The 20655-nt window shown below is 41.2% G+C and overlaps 1 protein-coding gene across 2 annotated transcripts in view; it reads right to left on the bottom strand.

Annotated features, from left to right (window-relative positions):
- Positions 1-390: 390 nt before the first annotated feature.
- Positions 391-20655, bottom strand: part of LOC121441130 (apoptosis-inducing factor 1, mitochondrial-like) — a 47343-nt gene continuing 27078 nt past the window's right edge. For both annotated transcript variants that reach the window (XM_041642263.1, XM_041642262.1), the window contains exons 7-16: positions 14502-14586; positions 13497-13573; positions 12349-12457; positions 10626-10733; positions 10231-10319; positions 9084-9224; positions 6281-6423; positions 3265-3389; positions 1120-1316; positions 391-782 (exon numbers count right to left, since the gene is read on the bottom strand). In XM_041642263.1, coding sequence (XP_041498197.1) covers positions 711-782; positions 1120-1316; positions 3265-3389; positions 6281-6423; positions 9084-9224; positions 10231-10319; positions 10626-10733; positions 12349-12457; positions 13497-13573; positions 14502-14586 — 1146 coding nt within the window. In that variant the 3' untranslated portion in view covers positions 391-710. The remainder of the gene's footprint in view (positions 783-1119; positions 1317-3264; positions 3390-6280; positions 6424-9083; positions 9225-10230; positions 10320-10625; positions 10734-12348; positions 12458-13496; positions 13574-14501; positions 14587-20655) is intronic.

Raw genomic sequence — 20655 nt, forward strand, 5'->3', positions numbered from 1 at the left:
GGTAGTAAACACCTTTAATGCTAGCACTTGGGAAACAGAGGTAGGCAGATCATGGAGCCAACATCGTCTACATAGCAAATTCCAGGCCAGAAAAACTACGGTAAGACCCTATCTCAAAAAACCAATCTTCCCTTATGGAACTGGAGAAATAGTTCAGTGGTTAGGGCACTGGTTGTTTTTTATAGGGGACCAGTATTCAGTTCCCAGCACCCATATGGTGGCTCACAACAGGAAGTAACTCTGGTCCGAGGGGATCTACTGCCCATTTCTGGTCTCAATGGGCACCAGACACATAAGTGGCACACAGATCCATGTGCAGGCAAAACATCCATACATACAAAATAAGATCACTGCTGTGAGCCAAGAGGTATAGTAGGCCAAGATTACAGAGTGGTGACAGGTGTTTAATGTGGACTGTTGAATACATGGCTGAGAAAAACCATATACTTGGTAGCAGCTGTAGTCAGCTTGCTGATACACATACACACAGTCCTTTATCTACCTATCCCCTTTAAAATAAACCAACTGGATTTAAAAGAATCAGATTTTAATTTGTCATGTGCATCTATATAAATGAAAATATTCACAGAGGCTTGTTCGATTCCTGCTCCTACATAAAGAGAAAGTATGCTGAATAAAAAAATGTTCCTTTACCCACCCAACCCCCCTGTCAGGGATGGAAAAGTGCATGTGTATTCCATGATGGGGCTTCAATCTTCATGAATGTTGAAGAGTTTGGCTACTTCATTGAGATCTTCATGCTGCTCACCGTCCTTAATGATCTGAGGGGTAGAGTAACAATAGGTTCTTAACTCATTCCATGTGCACCCAGCCCTGGCCCACACAATGGGGCTGCCTGGGCTAGTCTCCAGTTACACACTGGGAAGGGATTGTGGGAACAGCTTTCTACTAACCCCAAATGAGCAGCTTGACAACTCTCAGGCTACCCAGCCAAGTCTCAAATCAAAAAATGTTTCTGAGCCAAGGTTTTGCCTTTGTTTTGCTTAAGCACAATCTGACCTTGGTGGACAATGCAACTCAGGGCACCTGGTGAAGTCACAGGACTATCTTCCAACCCCCACTTCCCATCTTCTTCTAAGGGTCTTGACAGGCACCTACCTTCCTTGCGATTGGCATTCGGTTAAAGACGTTCCATAGCACAATCCCCACGACTACTTTGTCCCTGAGGTAGAAGATGACACCTTTGCCGTAGTCCTCCCCTTCAACAGGGGCCTGTGGGACTGCAGGGGTACTGGGAGGAATTGAGATTTCAGAGGCTTCTGACTCTGTCTCACTCTCCGAGCGGATACCGGTCCCTGTAGCCAATCCCACAAACAAATACAAAACCCAAGTTCAGTTATTTTGACTTTGGAAAATTCTAGAAGGCAAATATCTGTATGTATGTGTAGGTAAACATATGTATGTGCATGTGATAACATGGGTGTCATTCTGCAGGATTGCTTTTTTGAGACAGGGTCTTTCTCAATGGCCAGGAACTCAACAGGCTACGTTGGCTGGCCAGCAAGCCCCAGCAAACCTGTTTTTGCATCCCCAGTATTGGAATTAGAATAGTGTGACAATACTGACCTTTTAAAATGTGGCTTATGGGGATTGAACTCAGATCCTCATCTTTGCAAGGCAACTTTTATCAACTGAACTATTTTCCTAGCCTGAAAAGTTTCTTTTCAAACTGGCTTAATTAAAGCTACTTCTAGATAGTTTGTTTTCCAATATTCCTCAGAATATTCTTGAGCCACTTTCAATTAACATAGGCCAAAGGAAGTTCTTTCTTGCCACCTCCTGGGCACTGCTGAACCTGACCTTGTACTTTTCTACTTCACTTACATCCCATGCTATAGACATTTCTAGGATCAGGATCTTTCCCAACTGGAAAGGGGTTGCACTTCTCCTCTCATTCACTACTGTACTGTTATTTTGTTGCTGTTGATTTGATACATGCTAGAGTCATTTGGGAAGACATCAGAACATCACTTCTGGATCTGCCTCCATCGGATTGGACTGTAGGCAAGTCTGTGGGGGCATTTTCCTGATTACTGACTGATGTGGGTGGGGCCAGGCCTCAGACAGCAAGTGTTGGGGGTTACCACTCCCTGGCTGGCGGTTTTTCCTTGTATAAGCAGGCTAACCAAGCCATGGGGTAAGTCCATAAACATCATTCCTCTACACTCTCTGCTTTGGTTCCTGCCCTGTTTAAATCCCTGTGTTGGCGTCACTAAGTGGTGGACTGTGATCAGGACATTTAAGCCAAATCAACCTGTCCCTTCACAAGTGGCATTTGGTCATGGTTTTTATCACGGAAATAGGAAGCAAACTAGGACAATGATTCAGGTCAGTAGCTACTTGCCACATACAGCTATTTCAATGAAAACTGTTAGTAATAAAACAAACCATACAATTCAGGATTGTTTTTCTTTTCTGAGACAAGGTTTTATGTGGATCAGTCTGACCTGGAACTTACAGATAATGTCTTGCTTTCTCCTTCTTAAAAAGTAACTTGCCCATGAAACACATCCGGCAAAAAAGGACAGTTAAATAACTTAAGCCCAAGGTCATGGAATAAGGCCAAGGAGCTAATGAAAGAGATACATGTAGGAGGAAAGCCCATTCCAAGAATGGTGCCTCCCATATGAAGCAAACCTGGCATCCAGATCCGACAACCAAATTAGATTCAACTTAAGAACTCCTTAGCCCAATTCTTTACTTCCCAGGGTCCAGGGAAGACACCAGGCCCTAAGGGGTTCTCGCTTCTGGTTCTTGAGATTATTATGAAGTAGGCAATATAAAGAAAAAAAAATCCTTAAAAAATCCAGGTTTACTTTATCACTTAGATTTGTCTCAGCCCCAGAAGATAAACTGGGGTGACTGAACAGGCTGTGGCCCACTGTCTAGGATGGATAGCTACAATATAAGAGTCTGTACTTTGACCAGGGTCTCAGAGCACCAGAGTGGGAAGTTTGGGTTTGGTTACCTTTTTCTTTTTTTGAGAGAGGGGCCTCTGTGTAGTCCTGGCTGTCCTGGAAATCACTCTGTAGACCAGGCTAACCTCAAACTCAGAGAGGTCTACCTGCCTATGGCTCCTGAGGCATGTGCCACCACTGCCCAGTGGGTTTGGTTAATTTAAATCACAACATAGAGGGTTTAAACACCAGATCCCTCTGGCCCATACAGAATCAACTCGTTCAGGAGAATTCCGATGCACTGCTTCTTAACATTCTTCCTAGAGAAGTAGTTGGGTTTCCATACCTGACTTCTCTGTGGCAGATTTTGGGTTGTCTTGTGCAGTTGCTTTTGCAAAAATACCAACTGTGGGCAAACTACTGTCCACAAGACCAATAGCTTCATAGCCAACATCAGGACCCAAATCACTCCTGTGGAAAGAGGACATTTTGTCAAAGGACCATAAGTGACGGCACAGTAGCGCATTCTCTTCATGACACTGTACTTTTATTCCAGTCAAATAATTCAGGATTTATAAGAGGAATGCCAAACAGATTTACTATTACTGGGACATCTGAGGACAAGTGTGAGGGAGCAGGATTATCTCAAACAGCATCCCCCCCCAGAAGCTACAATACACAACATACACCCATATAAAATGATTTAAACTTCCCGAATTTTATTTTGTTTTTATCCCATCCAACATTTAGGGTAGGATAGGTTCCCATCGTTTTGTTTCTGTTTGAGACATGGTTTCTGTGTAGCCCTGGCTGTTCTTGAACTCCCTCTGTAGACCAGGCTGGCCTCAAACTCATAAAGATCTGTCTGCCTCTAACTCCTGAGTGCTGGGATTATAGGCACAAGCCACCACACCAGGTCCAGGTTCCCCACTTTTGATACACTCTAATTTTCTTTTCTTTTTTTGTTTTGTCAAGACTGTGTCGCCTCAGCTGTCCTGAAACTGGCTCTATACAGAACTTGTTCTGTAGACTTGGAACTCCCTCTGTGGACAAGGCTGGCCTTGACCGCAGAGATACACCTGTGTCTGCCTCCTGAGTAAATGGGATTAAAAGCTAATTTTCTTTAGCTCACATTAAAACTGCTTTTTTGAAGCTTTAAAATGTGTCCTTACTGGGTGAAAGTTGGGATTTAATGACTAGAGTTTCGTTCACTAAATAGCAGTCACTCCTTGGCCTTCACCTGGCATGCTTTCCTTCTTGTGTATACATGAATGCATGTGTTATGGCACATGTGGAGGTCAGAAGACAACTTGAGGGTAAATCAAGGTCATCAAGCTTTTTACTTACTGAGCCATCTCACTGCACCCCATTACTACATACATCTTGCTGCCATTATTATGGTTTGGAGTAATAATCTAAGATACTGCTTCTCCTAGTACACATTTTATCTTCTTTGCCACAATAGATCATTAAATCATATCTTCAGGGGATTATGTCTTCAAAGAAGAATAAACAGCAAATCCTTAGAATCTGTATCTAAGGCCCTAACTGATAACTCTATGGACTCACCTTTCCTAACTGTGTTGTATGTGCTGACCTAGAAATTTATGTTACCTTTCGGCCACTCACTCATAAAACTGTGTGACTGTCCTAAAAGGTACTTCTATTAGCTGTAAATTATTTCCAGCATCAACTTAGTCTTTTGAAAGCTTGACGTTTTCTTTTCTTTTTTTTTTGTTACATAGTTAAATTTATTAAAATCTGGATTCCAAGCATTTGATAAAAGTTTGGTACTTTAGAAGGCAATTTGACAGTACCTATAAAAATATAAATGTGTGGTTACTAAAAATAACAAACATGTATACAAAAAAGAATGCTACTATCTCTATACTCCAAACGAGTCCCATTCACTAAAGATGATACGTAGTTACTTTACACACACACACCCCACCTCTTTAAAACACTTCTATACACAAATATAGCTCACTATACCTCTACCTGTTGTTTAAACTTTATATATCTTACATATGTTCCCAAGATAGGCCATATACACTATATTTTTTATCTTTTATTTATTTATTTATTTTTGTTGAAACAATTTCCGCCTCCTCCCCGCCTCCCATTTCCTTCCTCCTCCTCCCACTCCTATCATTTCTGTACTCCACATTTCCATTTCTTTAGAGTACTGGACATTGGACCCAGGACCCTTTCCATGTTAAGTGCTCTACCACTAAGATATACTCCTCTCACTTTAAAATCAGAGTCAGGATCCTGCTACATTGTTCCAGAATAACCTTAAACTTGAGGTCTTCCTGTAGTAGGTGGAAGTAGTCAGGCACAGTTCCAGCTAACCTTCCAATTCAAATCAATCAAGATCAAAGTGTACTAAACAGGGCCAACCCTGAGGACTTGAGAATGTTCAGTACTAATTACTATTAATCAATCAATAAATCACCCCCCCTTTCTCTTTTTTCCCTTTGAGAGACAGGGTGGTTTTGTTTTGTGCTCTGTGTTTTTACATGTATGTGTGTTTTGTCTCTATGTTGTCTGTAGGTCACATGCATGCCTATTGCCCATGGAGGCCAGAAGACTGTGTTGGATCCTAGCCCATTCTAAACTTTTTTTTTTCTGAGATAGGGTTTCTCTGTGTAGCTTTGGAGCTGGTCCTGGCACTCACACTGTAGACCAGGTTGGGCTCAAACTCAGAAAGATCTGCCTGCCTCTGCCTCCCAAGTGCTGGGATTAAAGGCATACACCACCAATGCCTAGCTCCATGCTAATCTTTTTAAATTCAAACTGTCTTATAGGCCTGTGAATTGCTGATCTTTTTTTGTTTGTTTGTTAAATCATTGAAATAGGGTCTGACTATGTAGAACTTGCTATGTAGATCAGGCTGGCCTTAAACTCACAGAAATTTGCCTACTTCTGTTTAACAAGTGCTGGGATTAAAGGTGTATGCCACCATCCCAAACAAATTCCTGGTGTTAAAAGCTACGTATGAGTGGTCTGTGTTTTTCCCAGTATGTTGGGACCATTAGGGATACTAGTAAAGAAAAAATACAGAGCTGCCCATTCTAAATGCTGTACTTTTGTACCAACCACTACAGCTCAAACTCTTTCTTTTCCAGAAGCACCAATACAAATAATTTCTATCCATTTTATACATGAATATGGCACTTTTATTCAGTGGCCACTTAGGGGTAGAAGGTATGGACATGGGGTGGAACTTTCCCCCTTCCATAGAATAATATATTGTCTACAAAAAAAAAGACCGATCATAAACCAAATAAAAAAATGCTGTATTTTGGACTCATTAATACAGAGTTCTAACCAGTTGTGTCCCCAAGGCACAGAACTATTACCAGAACATTGACTGATGCCAGTATGGCTTAGCAGCTCCAGTCATATTTTCTCCAGCCAGTCTTCCGCTCACAACAGCATGATCGTGATGTTCTACTCGCCTTCGACCCAACTTTATATCATAGAAGCATGCAGCATCTCCGGCCTTTGGAAACAAATACAATATGGAAACAACATATTTAAAAAAAATTAAAAGCACAATATAAACTTTGGGCCTCAAAGTATCTTGTTTGTTTTTCAATAGAGGGTTTCTCTGTGTAACAGTTTTGGCTGTCCTGGAACTAGCTCTGTAGACTAGGATGACCTTGAACTCACAGAAACCCACCTGCCTCTGTTTCTGGAGTGCTAGGATTAAACACCACCACCGCCCAGCTGACCCTAGCAATGTTAATTAATGTTTCCTATTTACAGGCTAGAATCATTCCTAATCAGGCGACATTCCATTTTTATGTATTTAAGATTTATTTATTTATGTATTTTGTGTATATGGATATTTTGTCTGCAAGCATGTATATCTGTACACCAGGAGAGGGTATTAAACAGTTGTGAGCTGCCAGGTGGATTCTGGGAGTTGAACTCAGGACCTACCTTTGGAAGAAAGTGAGTATTTTTAACCACCAAGTCATTTCTCCAGCCCCATGAGATTCCATTTTTAAAGAAACTGTTCTTTCTATACATGTTGGTTTAAAAGAAAATGTCCCCCAAAAGGAGTGGCACTATTAGGAGGTGTGGTCTTGTTGAGATGGGTTTGGCCTTATTGGAGGAAGTATGTCATTGTGGAAGTAGGCTTTGAGGTCTCATACATGCTCAACCCATGCCCAGACAATTCACTTCCTACTGCCTTTGGATCAAGATGTAGAATTTCAGCCACTGCATTTAAATGTTTTCTTTTATAAGAGTGCCATGATTATAGTGTCTTCTCTTCAAAGCAATAAAAACCCTACGACACTATACTTCCAGAAAGTATCCTAAATCTTCTTTATATATACCTGTTCCTGCCCATTTTGTTCTAGCAGACAGGCTATTTATACTTAATAATGGAGCATTCAAGAATATTCTTGTCATAATTTTGGAGATAGGATCTCTCTATACTGCCCAGGCTGGCCTCAAACTAATGACTCTCCTGTCTCAGCCTCTCTAGTGCTGAGATCATAAACCTTTACCACCACAATCAACTGAGAATATTCTCTTCTCCATGTAGAAACCAGTTCTCAGATGTGACTGCCTCTTATCTTTTCTAAGATAAGTGTCTTTGTTTTGTTTTTCATCATTCAGTAGTCAGTCAACATGTGTTTATGGACTATTTACTATGTACAGAAGCTTTTCTTTGTATATGGGTTAATGAAATAAAACTAACATAAGCCTTTCCTATGGGGAGTGTAGAACCTAATGGAGAACAGGAAAGACAGAGCATTATTCTTAACTACAGGGCAATGTAAACAAGTACTGTGCATAGATTCAACAAGCTAAGTGTTTCAGAGAACCCTCAGCTGGGGTGAACAGGGCCAGCTTCATGCAGGATGTGGTATTTGAGCTCTCTAAGTCTTGTTCATTTTTATACCTATTCAGACTCCCCCAAAGCAACCTAAAAATCCAATAAGTGAACAACAGCAAAGTAAACTATGAAGTCTATTTAATGGGATATGTAATCATTAAACTGTTTCCAGAGTCTGAAGCCACAAGGAGAATGCTTACTTTTATAATGTTAAGTGAGATGTAGCAGAATACAAATGTTTATATATAGTAGGCTTACCACACAACCACATAAAATGAAGGGGGGAAAAACCTTTATGTTCAACAAAACAAAGGGAAGGAAATAAACTAAAACATTTCTCGTTGCTACAGGTGACTGGGCCCCTTTTCTCTTTCTTGTCTGTGTTTTCTGCATTGAATACATAATATAATAGGGAAAAGAAAAAAAACCCAGACTTTGAGACTTTGGAGGAGGAAAATATCCCTTCAAAGTACCTATGGCCTTAGTTACAGAATCCATAACCAAACACAATACATTGCAATGTTCTAGCAATGGGGAAATTACCTCACAGTTCCTACATAATATTAAAGTCTTGGTTTTGTCATAATAGGTTTTAAAAATAGCTGAAAATAGGGAGGACTCAAGGAAAATGAAAACAAAGTTTCTTTCCAGAAAACACATTAGAAAACTACTTCATCCTACAATCTCAGGTCTTGTGTTTGAGCTACAGGAAGAGGAGATATGTTTGTGTTCATGCCCACCAACTACTGCTAAAAGAATTATAAGAACGTTGGGCGATGGTGGCGCACGCCTTTAATCCCAGCACTCGGGAGGCAGAGGCAGGCGGATCTCTGTGAGACCAGCCTGGTCTACAGAGCTAGTTCCAGGACATGCTCCAAAGCCACAGAGAAACCCTGTCTCGAAAAACCAAAAAAAAAAAAAAAAAAAGAATTGTAAGAGTTCTGTTCCTACAGCCATACACATTGCTCTTTTCACTTTCCCATAGCTGGCAGATGGAGCCATAGTGCTGTTCTAATTCAAGCACTTCACAGGTTTCTAGTGTTTCTCCTTGGCTATCAAACATTTTGACTCTATTTAGTTAAGCTATTAATGAGCTGTAGTTCCTTGCTTGCTTACCTTTCTTCCTTCCTCTTCAGACTGGGTCTTATTCTGAAGGCCAGCTGGCCTTGAACTTGTGGTGATCCCCCTGCCCATGCCTCCAAAGTGTTGAGTTTACAGAAGTGACTTACTATGACTACTGGGCTTTGGCACATGGCCAAACCCACCCACAGGTTGGGAGCAATGATTAGGTTATGCTGTAGCACACTTACCACCCAGATGTTAGAACATGCTTGAAGCTCTGCATTTACCCGGAAGCCACCAAAATCTGAGTCTATTTCCAGTCCACCGCTCTTGGCTAACTCAACATTGGGCTCTAGGCCTACAGCTGTCACTATGTGGTCAGTTTCTACCTGAGAGGAAAGAAGTAATTTAGTCGATTACCAGTTTTTACTGACGCTCATTCACATCACAACTTTATATCACTAAGAATCAGATCTTCAGTCGGGCAGTGGTAGTGCATGCCTTTAATCCCAGCACTCGTGGATTAAAGCACCTGCAGACAGGTGGTCTCTGTGAGTTCAAGGCCAGCCTGGTCTATAGAGTGAGTTCAAGGACAGGCTCTAAAGCAACAGAAAAACCCTATCTCGAAAAACAAACAAACAAACAAACAAAAAACCCAAAAAACAAAGCAAAACAACAAAAAATCAGACTTTCAAAAAGTTAACGTCCTCAGGAATCCAATAACTCAGGCATTTTCTATCAAGCATCTGGGGTACAGCTCAGTGGTAAAATGCTTATGTAGCATGCACAAGAACTGACACTGTCCAAAACAAAGATAAAAAATATAAAGAAGGGGCTGGAGAGATGGCTCAGAGGTTAAGAGCATTGCCTGCTCTTCCAAAGGTCCTGAGTTCAATTCCCAGCAACCACATGGTGGCTCACAACCATCTGTAATGGGGTCTGGTGCCCTCTTATGGCCTGAGGCATACACACAGACAGAATATTGCATACATAATAAATAAATAAATAACCTGTTAAAAAATAAAGAAAACAATATTAGAACTTTAAAAATAATCATGAATTAACTTACCTCCAGTAAAAAGATTTAAGTTCTGCTTTTATAAGAATTCCCCAGCCCCAGACATATTCTATATCACTTGAACAGAAATCTACTGCCCTAGCAAGGACTAAAGTCTAGTACAGACAGGAAGCAGCTACGGGAAAACAGTTCACAGGTGTGAACTACTCTGGTTCTCACCATTCTAGTTTGAAGAAGGGATGGTTAATTCAGAGAATTAGGAGATGTTAATGGTGGCTGCTAAGAAAACAAATCAATGATATCCAGCAAAGGAATGAGAATAAGGAGATGGGAAGGAAAGGCTGGAAGGCCTTCTAACATTGTTTCTTCCTCCTTACCTTCCTTCCATCCTTCAGCTTAATGAGCAACTTGCCACTGCTGACCCCAACTGATTGCACAATTGCATTGGGCATCACTTTCACTCCCTCTGTAAAGAAAAATGAGACCAAAGACTGAACTCAGTAGCTTGGGACCTCTGTGAAGAGGAAAGAAGCCAGCTGGAGGCCTCCCCTAGAGTGAAATCAGATGCAGGCAGCCCTGGGGAACCACAAGAACCCTACCTACACACCACCCATCTTTATATGGGAAGAGGTTGTCTCAGATTCTAAACGCTTGTGACCCTGTCTGACTGAGGAATAGCAAAACATTTCCTCTGCCAATGTCAGGAATTATGTCAAGAGTTCCCCCAAAAGGTAACTCCAAAGAAACAGAGTATTATGGACACAGTCTCTACCTCGCTTGACTTTTTCCATTGTCCAGTTGCTGAGGTATTCAGGAAGGATCTTCCCCATATTTCCTTTCTCAGGGAAGAGCTGAATCACTTCTATGCCTGAGGTTTGAGCTAGGAAGAAGAAAGGGAACTAGTTACAGAAGAAGGCCTGAGCCAATCCCAGGAAGAAAGAAGGGAAGGTAAAGGAGAGCTAGTCAATCCGGGCTAAATGCAGAGCAAAGCAGCCAAGCAGGCCACAGCTCTTGCCTGTGGGGCACTGGGGCAAGAGGGCCTTTCTTGTGGTTGAGTTTATTCAAAGGCAAAGATAGCAAGTGTCAGAACTGCTGTCCAGGGATTGAGCTACCAATTTGGAATTTAGTGTACACTCACTCATGCGGTCACCTGAGGTCACATAAGCTTTTCAAGCTCTGAATAGGAATCATCTTCCTGAGAAGCTGCCTTGAGTTTAGCATGTGCAATTGTATAATCACACCATCACCAACAAACAAATAAATGAACATAATTTAAAACAGAAACACAGTAGTTATGAAATATTCAAACCAGAACCTACAGACTTGGTTAGCTAGGAACCATCATACTTCTGATTGAAGGTTTTTGTCACAACTTCAACAATTCACAGATCCATAAAGTTCTCTAGTTTGCATGGCCAATTTCACCTTAGTAATTCCCTTCTGTAAGTATACGATTTCTAAACAGTCTAGGCAGAGAAGGTACAGGAAAGGAAAGGAAGTGCTGCTGTTAAGTTATTTAGACAACAACTTTTTGGTCACTGGGGACTGGGGGATTGTCCTTATTGGTTTGCTTTTTTTGTCAACTTGACAAAAGCTAGAGTTATCTAGGAAGAGAAACCTCAATTGAGAAAATGCCTTCAACAAATTACGTGTAGGCAAGTGTATAGTGCATTTTTTTGATTAATGATTGACCTGAGTGGTCCCAACACCCTGGGCAGGTAGTCTTGAGTACTATAAGAAAGCAGACTGAGCCAGGCGGTGGTGGTGCATGCCTTTAATCCCAGCACTCAGGAGGCAGAGGCAGGAACATATCTGTGAGTCCAAGGCCAGCTTGGTCTACAAGAGCTAGTTCCAGGATAGGCTCCAAAGTTACAGAGAAACCCTGTCCCGAAAAAACAACAAAACAAAAGAACAAAAAAAAAAGAAAAGAAAAGAAAAGGAAAGAAAGAAAGAAAGCAGACTGAGCAAGCCATAGGGAATAAGCCAGGAAGTAGCACTCCTCCATGGCCTCTGCATCAACTCCTGTCTCATGTCTGAGTTCCTGCCTAACTTCCCTCAGTGATGAACAGTGATGTGGAAATATAAGCCAAATAAACCCTTTCCTCCCCAACTTGCTTTTGATCATGGTATTTATCACAGCAATAGAACCCAACTAGATAGAAATCCTTGTCCTAATCTCAATACTCAGCTTTTCATTCTATACACTTCTTTTTGGGGGGAGGAGTGAGATGGGGGAGGATTTGCTTCATAGCCCCAGGCTAGCCTTGAATTCACTATGCAACCCAGTCTAAAATCTAACTCAACATCGTCCTGTTTCTGCCTTCAGAGTACTGAAATTACAAACATGTGCCAACAAGCCTGGACTCATTCTATAAACACTGTTCAAAGTCCTTCAACTCCTCCTGGCAAACAGATTTCTGGAATTTGTGACAGTGCACTAAGATGTGTGATAAACTACTAGACAAAGAAAAGTGAGGACAGTTCTCAATACTCACACTTTCTGCCAAGAGCACAGGCCAGTTCACTCCCAAGGAAGCCCCCACCAATAACTGTAATTGACTTGACTTCCCGTGAGATCTTCTCCAAGGCTCTAAAATCTCCAATCTGCAGGATCATACCAGTTTAGTTCACTGATTTCCCAAAGGGGCACAAGATAATAATCCAAGAAAATATTTTCCTCTAACTCTTCTACAACAGACATTTGCATATAACGTCTTGTACAAAAGTGACTCAATTATAGCATCTATGTTATTAATGTGATTTTTTTCTCCTTTGTAACATTCCTTCCAGCAACAGTGGTTGTCAACACTGGTAGAACTTTTCTTCCCAGTCCAAGGTAGACATGTGGCAGTATCAAGAGACATTTTGGTTGTCAGGATAAGATGCTCCGGCCTCGAGTGGAGAGAAGCCAGTGATGCTGCCAACACCTTACAAAGTAAAAGACAGCTTCCCACACAAAGAATTATTCAGTCCAACAATTAAGAATTTAAAAGGCAGGATGAACTTTATCCAATATCTCTAAGTGTGGCTAGAAAATTCTAGCAACGCACACTGTTAAGAATCAAAGGGGCTGGAGAGATGGCTCAGTGGTTAAGAGCACTGGCTGCTCTTCCAGAGGTCCTGAGTTCAATTCCCAGCAACCACATGGTGGCTCACAACCATCTGTAATGAGATCTGGTGCCCTCTTCTGGCATGGAGGCAGAATGTTGTATACATAATAAATAAATAAATCTTAAAAAAAAGAAGCAAACAATCTCCTTTATACTTATACACTCTTATATATATTATACTTACATACTCTCGATCTTTTGCATCAAAATCTTCACAAAGCACTTGTAATGAAAAATGCCAAGAGACCACAAGGCGTTTTGGTGGATCAAATACATCAAGAGAAAACAACTGCAAAAGGGCAGTCAGAGGCACAGCAAGCAATCAAAACCAAATGTAATTTTCTCTTATAAGCATAGAACCCCTGAGTGGATGAAGTATTGGAGGTGCAGGGAGAAGTGACTTGCTCAAAGCTAGACAACAAGTCAGAAGAGCTATATAGAACATGGATCTCCCAATTAGAGGGATCACCTGGGGGACAGAAAAGTATGTTACCTCTGCAAAAACCACACAAAGAAAACACTAAAACAATTACCTTTCTGAAAAGCGTTGTTCTGCTCTTCACCTCTGCTCCAGCCCTATCGATGGCAGACAGACTTCTTGGAGTGCCTCCTGGAAATAGGAAAGCCCTTTAGGCTGACAAGCAGGAGCTAGCCCAAACAACCCCTACAGGTAGAGCTCTCTCTGCTTTGACTGTGATTAAGTGTGTTAGTGTCACAGCAACAGTGTTGGTGGTGGTGGCTGCGGCTGCTGCTATTACTACCAAGGAGTGACTAGCAGATAAGATGGCTTCCTCACAGCAGGCTTCTTATCAACTTCCTTTAAGAAATATATCTGAGTATCCTTTTAGAGGACCTTGCCTCCATAGCTGGCCAAACCAGAAAACTTAGTTCCTTTTTCCATGATGTGCCTTTGTCTCTTTCTGTCAATTTTCTGAGAGGGTTGTACTATGTAGATCAGGTTGGCCCGGAACTCACTATGGATCCTAGGTAGCATCAAGTCTGCTTTGATCCTTCTGCCTGAGGATCCTGAGTGCTGGGATTAGAGTTATTATGCCCACCTGCCACGATAGGTCCAGTTTCTCAGGAGGCCTCATATGCTAGCATGGTTACAGCACTTTCATTAGCTGATTGTCTTGTCTCCTGATTTTGGATGAGAATTGGCAATAAACCCATAGAGCTACATATCCTTCAGGCCAGAGACTGAGTACCATGCACAGAGGAAAAAGGAGCAGCTTCCTCATGTCGTTACCAAAGGATTTTCTTTCTTTTTTTCCTTTTTCGAAGCTGAGGACAGAACCCAGGGCTTTGCACTTGCTAGGCAAGCACTCTCTACCACTGAGCTAAATACACTTATTATAAAAAATTGTAAATAGGTAAAAACATTATATGTCCAAATTAACCAGACTTCGACACCAGAGATTCTGGAGATATGAGTTGTCTTAAGGATAAGCTGCAATATCTTTTCAAGAGAAGGCCAGACTCTAAAGCTTGAACAAACTACCATAGTAGGGAAGACAGCCACCTCCAGAAATACTCACCCGTTGCAATCAAGCATTTTTCAAAGGTTATCTTAGAGCCATCATTAAGTTTCACCATGTTGCCTCTTACATCCAGCTGTACTACCTGGTATAGATAGTCATATGCATACATATAAGAAGTAGAAATGAATAAGTTATGAAAAAACTATTGTGATATAATATTCACCATTTTAAAGTGTACAAGTCACTGGACTTTTAGTCTATTCACCACTAATTCTAGAACATTTCATGCCCACGGGGTAAGGTGGGGGGATTCTAAATCTATGTTGGCAACTCATTCAGAAGATTTAGGTTTTGACTGAAAATGATCCTCAAGAAATCGTTTCTAATTAGTTATTGGGACCACAGTTCTTGAAATCCTGTTTCTTCAAGCAACGACTAGCCATCAACTGGATTCCCAAACTTTCATTCTGATTTATAGAAACAGACACTGGAGAAAGTCTTTTCTGTTTTGGCATTTGGAATCCTTATTTCTTTGCTAACAACTCTACTATACTCACAAATCTCTGCAGAATCTTTCTCCAACTTCTAGTCTTCACGGAAACTCAGCTATCCCTCAGGGATGTTACACTTAGAGACAGTGTTGTAACCCATACCGCAGGGCCAGGAAGAAGTGTTGGCATGTTCCACAGTTCCTGAGGTGGTTGCTGCTGCTGCTTCTAGAGTCTTATACCTTCATCCTCCTGAGTGACACCTACTTACATCCCTTTAAATCACTGTTAGTAAACCACTTCTTCCCCACTGGTCCTTAACTCCAAGGACCTTGGAACTTGGTTCCTATTTTTCTCTGCCGCGTCCAGACTCTTATTATTTCCAAACTGCTACTTCTACCTCAATTTTCTCTCAGGCTCATTGTTGTTTTGTTTGTGATAGGGCCTCACTATGTAGCCTGGCTGGCCCGGAACTTTCTATGAAGACCAGGAAGGCTGGCCTCAAACGCACAGAGATCCACCTGCCTCTGCCTCTTGAGCACTGGGATTAAAGAATACACCATTACACACATATGTAAGCTTAGCTTCACTGCCTTCTTAATTCCCATTGTTACTTACTCCTCTTTTTGTTTGTTGCAATGTGGAAAATGTACCTAGGACTGTGGGTATGCTGGACAAGCACTGTATCATGAAACTGTATCTTCAGCCCAGCCTCAGTCTTCTGTACTTCTTCCAATTTTCTACTTATCTAGTTGGCAGTTCCATACAATTAATTTGGACCAGAGGTAAATCATTCAGTGACTCTCCTATCAATACTCCTAATTCCTTTGTGTCTACTTAGGGTTAAAAGCTTTAGTTTTGGAGTCTGAGAGATTAGTTTCCAGTATCTGCCCCATTCTTTACTAGCTGTGAGACCATCAAATCAAGAAATGCCCGTGCACCTTTAATCCCAGCACTCAGGAGGCAGAGGCAGGCAGATCTCTGTGAGGTCGAGGTCAGACGGGTATACAGAGTGAGTTCAGGCTCCAAAGCTACAGAGAAACCCTACCTCAAAAAACAAGAAAGAAAGAAAGAAAGAAAGAGAGAGAGAGAGGGGGGGGGAGGCGGGGGAGCAATACCTGTTAAACATCTATGATGGTTTAAAGGAAGTTCTAAGTACAGGGGACAAAGTGATAAGAATGACAGATTATCTTCTCTGTCTTCAGAGTATATTAGACAAAAATAATTTAACAAACACTAACAATAAGGAGTGATAAACATGATAGACATAGGGCAGTGCAGTGGCACTAGAAACACAGGGTGGGGTGTTCGAGACAAGTTTAGTTGGGTAAAGCTTTCTAGAGAGAACAGTATTCATGAATATTTTCTTTAACCTCCTGTGCTTTGTCCTTGGTAAGTTCTCTCTTCGGTACAGCTTGACCACTCAACACTCAGATGGCTCGTTCAGATAACTATCTTTTTCTCCACCAATAACCATCTAACACCCAGTCTTATTGTGAAAACAAGTGAAAGTCTGTAACATAAACATGAGTGCAGAGGTAATGAATGCATCTGTAACCCCAGTGCTAGGGCGACAGAGACAGCCAGACCCCAGATGTTTGCTGGCTAATCTCAGTGAAACAGTTGAGCTCCAGGTTCAGTGAGAGACCCTGTTTCAAAATATAAGGTGGAGAAACAGATGAACACTGGATGTCAACACCTGGACTCCACGTGTGTGTATACACAGGCAATGGTACCTTCATATACACATGCATATACAACATGCATACATATGTACACAAACTGTTTACTTTCTTTTTTGTTCATTCACTTCCTTTTTTTCCAGCTGGGAAATAAAGTGATCTTTCTATTCTTGTGTATCTAGCCATTCTTTTCTCTTTTAGGATCTTCACCTGATAACTGTCCATTATTCCTTTACCCTCTCCTGAGTCCTTAGACCTCAGTTCAATACAGTAAGACAAATCTTTTTTTTCTTAAATATTTATTTATTTATTTAATATGTATACAATATTCTGTTTGTGTGTATGCCTGAAGGCCAGAAGAGGGCACCAGACCTCATTACAGATGGTTGTGAGCCACCATGTGGTTGCTGGGAATTGAACTCAGGACCTTTGGAAGAGCAGGCAATGCTCTTAACCGCTGAGCCATCTCTCCAGCCCCAGTAAGACAAATCTTTGATTCTATGTTCTCTTCAAACTTCTATCCAATGCTGTCTCCCCCTGATTAAATTTTTAATTTAGAATTTTTCAAAAAAGAAACACTCATATACCAACCATTCATTTTATTGACTTTTACTATACTGAGGATTGAACAGAGAACCGAGATCCTTGTGCATTCCATGCAAGCTCTCTACCAGTTTTGGTTTTTTGAGACAGGGCTTCTCTGTAGCTTTGGAGCCTGTCCTGGAACTAGCTCTTGTAGACTAGGCTGGCCTTGAACTCACAAAGATCCGCCTGCCTCTGCCTCTGGAGTGCTGGGATTAAAGGCGTGCTCCACCACCGCCCAGCTAGTCCTTAAATTTTTTAGAGATGGGGTTTCGCCCAGACTGGTCTGCAACCGACTATACCGTAACCCACACTAGCTTCAAACTTGTAGCTGTCCTCCCGACTTAGTTTCTAAAATACTGAGATTACAGGTATGACCTATTATGCTCAAATTTCAGTTAAACTTTGGGAGTGTGTGCATGTGTATTTTCATGTCCATGTGGGTGCAAGTGCTTATGCGAATTGAAGGCAGAAGGCAAAAAACAATCTTGGGTATTGTTCCTCAAGTCATCCCTGTCCACTTTTTTTTTTTTTGAGACACGGTCATACTCACTAAATTGGCTAAATATGGTGGCTGGCCAGCAAGCCCTAGGGATCCACCTGTCTCTGCCTTCTCGGCACTGATATTACAAGCATGCTCCACCACACCTGAGTGTTTTATATGGGTTCTGGGTATTGAACTCCAGTCCTCAGGCACTCTCCAGCTCATCTAAACTTACTGAAGGAACAGAGGAGGGCTTGGGAGATGGCTCAATGCATACAGCACTTGCTATGCAAGCATGAGGAACAGAGTATGGAACCCCACATCCACATAAAAGCTGAGTAGGTGTGGCCACCCACATGCAATCCCAGTGCTGACAAGGTGGAACAGGGAATCTCCATAGTGAGCCAGCTACCAGACTAGCAGAACCAGTAAGTCCCAGATTCAGCAAGAGAATCTGACTTAGTAAATAGAATAGAGGGAGGTTCTTTATGTCAACCTCTGTCCTCTACATGTATGTGCATGCACATGTAAACATGCATTTATACATGCAAAAATGAATAGTTTAACTTTACAATGTTATCTACTGCTCTCTAAGTTCTTTTCTATTGTTTTGGTTGTTGTTTGACAGGATCTCATTATGTAGCCCTAGAAGGCCTGGAACTCTGTGTAGACCAGGCTGGGCTCAAACTCACTGACATCTGCCTATTTTGCCTCCCAGGTACCGCAATTAAAGGCATGCACAACCATACTTGGTGTCCAAGCTGATTTTTATCTTTCCCCTTAAAACCAGATCTTCCTCTTAAAATATTTTTCTCAGTTAGGGGGAGGGCACTATTATCTACTCTGATATACAATCTAGAAATTTTGTCTACTTCACCTCCCACCTTCATTCAGTCTTCAAGCCTTAGGTATATTTTCTCCTAAGCATTCCTCAAGCATGTCCTTCACTCTGATCATGTATTTTCTCCCACGCTGGGCATCTAACTCAGTGCTACACAAGAAGTAATACATTATTAGGAACTTGGGCTCTGGTCAGAATTTCTGGGTTCCAACTCTTCAGTCAGATAAGCCTGAGCTCATATTCTGTCTCTCATGTATTGTAAAAATTTAGGCCAGTTATTTAAAATTTCTTTATTTAAAAAGCAATTTCTTGCCAGGTAGTGGCGTCTCAGAGCTTTGATACCAGCACTTGGGAGAGAGGCAGGTGGATCTCTGAATTCGAGGCCAGCCTGATCTACATAGCAAGTTCCATGATAGCCAGGGATGTTATACAGAGAAACCCTGTCTCCAGAAACAAAAACAAAACAAAATGGTTTTTAAAAAATCAGTTAAAATAGGTATTATATAAATTCTTAGCCCTTGCATTCCTCTTCATAATCATTAGCACCACCAGCCTAATTTGAGCAATTATAATCTTTTGCCTGAATTATTATAATAATTTTTGAAATGGCCTTTCTAATCTTTTAATTTTTTTACTTTAGCCAGGCAGCAGTGGCACACATTTTTAACCCCAGCACTCAGGAGGCAGAGACAGGTGGATCTTTGTGAGTTCAAGGCCAGCGTGGCTTACAGAGTGAGTTCCAGGACAGCCAGGTCTGTCACACAAAGAAACCCTGTCTCAAAAGCCATAAAAAGATTTTTATTTTATATGTATAGGTGTTCTTTCTGCATGTATGTATGTGTACCATGAGTGCCTGGATAGTTGAGAGACAGTATGTGGGTGCTGGGGATTGAACTCAGATCCTCTGAAAGAGCAGCCAGTGTTTTTAAATGTAGCCTGCTGGTCACCAGCCTAGATTCAAGTTCAGTAAGAGACCCCACTCAAAAGGAATATATTAAGCAGAGTAATAGGGCAGAACACCTGACACTCTCCTCTTTAGACTACCTATATTCACATATATCATACATATATATATATATATGTATATATATATATATATATATATATATATATATATATATATACACACACACACCAAAAAATAAACAAGCTTGCTCTTGCGGAGGACCTGGGTTCACTTCCCAGAACCCACATGATGGCTCATAGCCATTTTTAATTCTAGTTCCAGGGGATCCAAAATTCCTTTTCTAACTTTTGAGGGGATCATGCACACACATGGTACATTTACATACATATAAAATAAATACATAAATTAAAAAAAATTTCAGACATTTTAGGACTACAGATTTCTTCTCCAGGAAGCTTTCCTTGTATTCATTACTGTACTGTACATTCCTCCTCCTCCAAATTCCCAGGACTCATAACATTTCTGTGTTAAGATTATCTATGTTGCTGCTTATTTTTGTTTTCCCTTAGGAGATAGGGCTCCAGTATTCCACACTGGGGACATTTAACATAAGGTGCCACTACCAGCTTAACCACATTCTACAGCTCTGTTATGGGAATCTGCCCATTTGTGCTTCACTTTCAGCTTTGCTTCTTAAGAGAACACCATTCCCTCTATTGGAACACTGCCATTAATTTACAAACATAGCCTACTGTTTCCATTAATAAAAATAAAGCACAACACAGCAAATAAAACACAACACAACAAAGCTTTCCTAGGACCTCACAAGCATTGTGCAATAACTGCTCTTCTTATTTAGGCAACCATTTTGGTAACATCCAACAGTATCTTCCATGTTGAATTATGCTGAAAATTAGCCTAATTTCTTATCATAAATAACCCCAAAGAAAGGTCAAACAAAACAAAAAGCAATAGGAAGGAGGAACAAATACAGAAGTATAAACAAAAGCAACAATAGGGGCTAGAGAGTTGGCTCAGAAGGTTAAGAGCACTGGCTGCTCTTCCAGAAGTCCTGAGTTCAATTCCCAGCAACCACATGGTTGTGAACCACATGGCTCACAACCATCTGTAATGAGGTCTGGTGCCCTCTTCTGGCCTGAAGGCATACACGCAGGCAGAATATTGTACACATAATAAATAAATAAATAAACAAATAAATAAATGATA

Source organism: Microtus oregoni, unplaced genomic scaffold, assembly GCF_018167655.1.
Source record: "Microtus oregoni isolate MIOR12 unplaced genomic scaffold, Mior012 000073F_ref0000255, whole genome shotgun sequence".
Taxonomy (NCBI): Eukaryota; Metazoa; Chordata; class Mammalia; order Rodentia; family Cricetidae; genus Microtus; species Microtus oregoni.